The sequence below is a fragment of the Labeo rohita genome, chromosome 25 (assembly GCF_022985175.1).
Source record: "Labeo rohita strain BAU-BD-2019 chromosome 25, IGBB_LRoh.1.0, whole genome shotgun sequence".
NCBI lineage: Eukaryota > Metazoa > Chordata > Actinopteri > Cypriniformes > Cyprinidae > Labeo > Labeo rohita.
In genome coordinates, this window is record NC_066893.1 from 26,813,296 (window position 1) to 26,819,295 (window position 6,000).

Genomic DNA, 6,000 nt, shown 5'->3' on the forward strand with positions numbered 1-6,000 from the left:
CTCAAGACAGTTAGTGTATGTTGAAAAACTCCAATCGTATTTTCTCCCTCAACTTAAAAAAATCATTTCAAAATCATCCTACATCGCTGCAGAAGTACCGACACAGTCTTTGCAAAGTGAACATGCAAAGAAGATCAAACACCCTTAACAAAAAAGGTAAAACAGCGATATAGGACGATTTTGAAGTTGAGGGAGAACATGAGATGGGAGTTTTTTGACATACCCTAACTGTCATGAACCAGAACAAAAACAGTCCAGACAGAGTAAGACAAGACGAGCAATCTTGTCTTCCAAAATGCAGTTTAAATGCGGCTTCAAACGATCACAAATGCAGTTGTGAACTATCCCAGCCGAGAAAGAAGGGTCTTATCTAGCGTAACGATCGGTTATTTTCATAAAAATAATACAATTTATATACTTTTTAATGTCAAACGCTCGTCTTGTCTTTCTCTTCCCGACCTCTGTTTTTGTTCCAGTTCATGACAGTTAGTGTATGTCGAAAAACTCTCATGTTCTCCCTCAACTTCAAAATCGTCCTATATCGCTGTTTTACCTTTTTTGTTAAGGGTGTTTGATCTTCTTTGCATGTTCACTTTGTAAAGACTGGGTCGGTACTTCTGCAGTGATGTAGGATGATTTTGAAATTATTTTTGAAGTTGATTGGAGTTTTTCGACATACCCTAACTGTCTTGAGCCAGAATACACAGAGTTCAGGGAGAGCAAGACAAGACGAGCGTTTGAGATAAAAAAGTATTTAAATCGTATTAGTTAAACGAAAATAACCGATCGTTTCGCTAGATAAGACCCTTCTTCCTCGGCTGGGATCGTTTACAACCACATTTGTGATCGTTCGAAGCCGCATTTAAACTGCATTTTGGAAGTTCAAACTCGGGGCACCATATCAGTCCATTATATGGAGTAAAACCTCCAAAAACACAATTTCTTTACAACTGAAGAAAGAAAGACATGAACATCTTGAATGACAAGGGGGTGAGTACATTAACTGTAAATTGTTGTTCTGGAAGTGGACTTCTTCTTTAAGATGATGTGCAGAACACTGGTTTTTAAGGTCTTAAGGTGTTAAAGTCTTAAGGTGTTAAAGCTAGTCCTTTTCCATAGTTTCTCTGACCCGCTGTTGCACTGTTGTCCGGCAGGTTCTGGAGGAGCGGATGAAGCTGGAATGCAAGTGTCACGGCGTGTCGGGCTCCTGCACCACCAAGACCTGCTGGACCACGTTACCCAAGTTCCGCGAGATCGGCTACGTCCTGAAGGACAAGTACAACAAAGCGGTGCACGTGGAGGTGGTGCGCGCCACGCGCCTGCGCCAGCCCACCTTCCTGAAGGTGAAGAAGACGAACGGCTACCAGAAGCCCTTAGAAACGGACTTAGTCTACATCGAGCGCTCGCCCAACTACTGCGAAGAGGACGCCAAAACGGGCAGCGTGGGCACGCAGGGGCGGCTGTGCAACCGGACGTCGCCGCACACGGACGGTTGCGACCTGATGTGCTGCGGCAGGGGCTACAACACGCACCAGTACACCAAAGTGTGGCAATGCAACTGTAAATTCCAGTGGTGCTGTTTTGTGAAATGCAACACCTGTAGCGAGAGGACGGAGGTGTTTACCTGCAAATGAACGGGACGGCTCGCCGCGGCGTGGTTTTGCACAGCAGAATGTATATTTGCTTTAACCCAGAGTTAAAATACTAAACTCTATCGGTAGGTACGAGCCCGGAGGTACGTGCACTGACTCGCGCTAAAGGACTGCAGGATACCGGCCGCGCGTGGACTCGGCATCGTCTCAAAACGCCACGGAGGAACTCGTTTAAGGAGCTCAGTGCAAATCGAGGATGTATAAATGCCAACTGGAACCTGGTAGAGTATGTTAGTTATCCAGTCACACTGGATCTGTCTGTTTGAACACTGAAAATAAATTATTATATATTATATGTCATAGTCTCCTAAGGAACCGAAGCGCTAACGGGTAGAAATGTCTTATTTTGTACTAAGTGTAAACCCAGAGAAAGACTTTGTAGAAGCTCGTGACTGAAAACGTCTCATAGAGGGAAGAAAAAAACGGCCCCCACCCCCGTGTTAATGATGTGTTGACTTCCGAAACCACTGTCATTTTTTTATTTTTGGTCAGCTGACGTTATGTTAACATCGGTTCATCTTTGCTGTAATCTAGCCGTAGTTCTCAGTAAGGTGTGCGACGGACGTTTGGGCCACTTTTCTTTTTCCCACTTTGCTAAACCGGTCTCTACGATTCAAAGATCCTTCCTCAGTTCATGAAATGTGGAACGAGTATATTTCTGGATATGTTACAGAGTGCTGCACTGATATTTTTTCTATTCAGATACGATGCAATTAAAAGTAAAATAAATATCAACTTGACTGACATCTGGGATGTTTTTGCAGGGGAAAATAACTCTTCGGGAATCTGGGTTCACATGTTGTATAATAAATATATTGTATACAGTATAAAAGCGGTTTACAAAAACATTCATTTTTAGCTATATAATATATTTAATGTTTTAAATTAGTATGTAATAATATGCAAAACAGAAATGTTTGTATATTATATGTATATATTATATACAATTTTCTAATAATAATTTTTTTGTTAATATATATATATATATATATATATATACACACACATTTTTATAATTAATTATATTTAGATCATTTTTTATATACTATATTATTTATTTAGTATTGAATATGTCATTTATATATATATATATATATATATATATTACAGAAAATATATCAGATTGTATAATTTTTTATTTTTATCTGTATAATTTAATATATTTAATGTATTTTACATTAGTATGTAATAATATGCAAAGTATAAATGTATATTAAATGTATATATTATATGAAATATTGTAATATAATTTTGTGTTAATTATTTATTTATTATATATATGTATATAATATACGTTTAGAATTATTTATTGTATTTTAATGATATAATTATTTATATATTATATTAATTTAGTATTGAATATAATATATATATATATATATATATATATCAGATTGTATCATTTTATATTGTTATCTATATAATTTAAAATATTTAATGTGTTTTACATTTGTATGTAATATACAAAATATAAATGTATATTACATGTATATATTCAATACAGTATATGCAGTATTCATATATATTTATATATATATATGTACACATATATTTAGAGAGATTTATTGTTTATATAATTATGTATATATATTTAGTTATTTTGTGTGCATATATATATATATATTACAGAAATATATAATTATATAATTTTATATTTTTATTTATATAATTTAATATATTTTATTTTACGTTAATATTTAACATGTAAAAAGTCTGTATATTACATGTTATATATTTTATACAATATTCTAATATAATTTAGTTTTTTTATTTAGATATTTTTATTTTATTTTTTGTTTGAATCCATTATAATTACAGAGTTTGGATATCAAATACATCCTCCATTTTAAAAGACATTAAATATGTTAAATTATATAGATAAAAACATAAAACTATTCAATATGATATAATATTTTCTGTTCTATATATATAAAATAGTAAATAAATATAATATATAAATATTTATATTTATATAATAAATACATATCAATTTACACATGTATTGTGTATATATATTGTACACATGTATTTAACAGTACTACCAAGTAACAAATTAAATTGCATTGTGATTACAGAGTTTGGACATCAAATACATCCTTCATTTTAAAAGACAGATGGATTTACTCTTCCTAACTATGCACACGTGGATTAATTGTTTTTTATTTTTTGCATTTACTATAGCATTGTTTTTTTTTTCCTCCCCACTGGTTGATTGCTTGATGCAAAAGTCCATTTATGAAAAGGTTTCTACTGCATTTGGTCCCAAACATTGGTGTTTTTAAGTGCACATGACATCAGTATATCAGTAATCCCAACTCCAGTTTCCTGTATTTCAGAAGCCTGAAAACCCATTAAACACACATCACCTCTCAACATAATGATCGTTAAACCCGAAAAGAATAGACTCGTCGCCATTTCCCCATTATAAATGACAAGATGGATTGCGCTGGTGGCTTTTTATGCTTGTTTCCTGGCCGTGTCAGGGACGGCTTTCCACTTCCATGTCTTCGAAGCCCATTTGGGAACGTTGCCTAAAATGAGGCAGTGATATTCGCTGTGACTCATATTTGAGGCCGCGCTTCCAAAGGCCGGAAATTGTGCCCCTATTGCGCAGTTCCAGTCACTCTTAATCTTAATAGGGCATGAGGAGGAAACATACATCATTAGATATCATAGTTAAATCAAGCGAGCAGCTCGCCCATCCAGACTTTCTTTACGTTTTTGAGCAAAACACATGTTTATAATATCTTGTGGTCCGCTCGCTTGATTGTGGCATGTGTGGAGTTATCTTTGGAATTAAAGGGGAAAAAAACAAGATGGTTTAGGTTGATTCGCTCTTGAACTGCGGTAGATATATTGCTCTTTCGTAGTGCTGCAGTGCGTGGGACTTTGTCTCAGATGTTTCTCCTAAACTTCCTTTAGAAAAATCAAAACGTATAGAGTTTATGGATTTGATGGGAAATGATTGAGTTCATATTGAGATCTCTGACTTTTGATTGCAGACTTTTGCTGACTGACATTTGGGATGTTTTCAGAATTTTACAAATATTAAACAAAAATTCTATATATTTAAATTATATTATAATAAAATATATTTAAAAGAAATTATATATTATAAGAGTATATATTATTAAAAGTTGTTATAAAATATTTTAGATCTAAATTGACTTTTGGGATGTTTTCTGTTTTCAGAATTGTACAAATATTAAACAAAAATTCAATATATTTAAATTAAATCATAATAGAATATGACAGAAAAAAACTACTAATATTATATTTATTATAAGCTATGGAAAGTGAGTTTGTCTCCATTTTAAAAGTTGTTAAAAAATATTTATTTTTAATTGCAAAACTTCAAATCTAAGTTGACTGATATTTGGGATTTTTTTCTGTTTTCAGAATTGTATAAATATTACAAATTGTATATATTTAAATTAAATTATAATAAAATATTACAAAAAGCCTACTAATATTATATATATAATAAGCTATGGAAAGTGGGGTTTTTCTCTGTTTTAAAAATTGTTAAAATATTTATTTTTAAACATAGAATTTGGGATCTAATTTGACTGACATTTGCGATGTTTTCTGTTTTCAGAATTGTACAAATATTAAAAAACATATATATTTAAATTAAATGATAAAATATTGTTTTAAAAAATCTACTAATATTATATATATATATATATATATATATATATATTATAAGCTATAGAAAATGGGTTTGTCTCTATTTTTCAAAGTTGTTAAAATATTTTTTTTTAAACGTAGAATTTGGAATCTAATTTGACTGACATTTCACATTTTCAGAATTGTACAAATATTAAACAAAAATTCTCTATATTTAAATTAAATTACAACAAAATATGACAAAAAAATCTACTAATATTAAACATATTATAAAATATGGAAAGTGGGTTTGTCTCCATTTTAAAAAATATGTATTTTTACTTGCAGAATTTGGGATCTAAGCTGACTGACATTGGCGATGTTTTCTGTTTTCAGAACTGTACAAATATTAAACGAAAATTCTATATATTTAAATTAAAATGTAATATTTTTTTAAATACTAATATTATATATAAGATATGGAAATTGTTTGTCTCCATTTTAAAAGTTGTTAAAAATATTTATTTTTAATTGCAGAATTTGAGATCTAATTTGACTGACATTTGAGATGTTTTCTCTTTTCAGAATTGTCTAAATATAAAACAAAAATTCTATATATTTAAATTAAATTATATTAAAATATTACAACAAATCTACTAATATTATATATATATATTATAAGCGATGGAAAATAGGTTTGTCTCCATTTTAGAAGTTTTTTTAAATATTTATTATTAAA

General features: G+C 31.0%; 1 protein-coding gene across 3 annotated transcripts in view; it reads left to right on the forward strand.

The window, feature by feature from the left end:
* The window catches only part of wnt7bb (wingless-type MMTV integration site family, member 7Bb), an 83,486-nt gene extending 81,099 nt beyond the window's left edge, over positions 1–2,387 (forward strand). For all 3 annotated transcript variants that reach the window (XM_051100354.1, XM_051100353.1, XM_051100351.1), the window contains exon 4: positions 1,155–2,387. In XM_051100354.1, coding sequence (XP_050956311.1) covers positions 1,155–1,634 — 480 coding nt within the window. In that variant the 3' untranslated portion in view covers positions 1,635–2,387. The remainder of the gene's footprint in view (positions 1–1,154) is intronic.
* Positions 2,388–6,000: the final 3,613 nt, after the last annotated feature.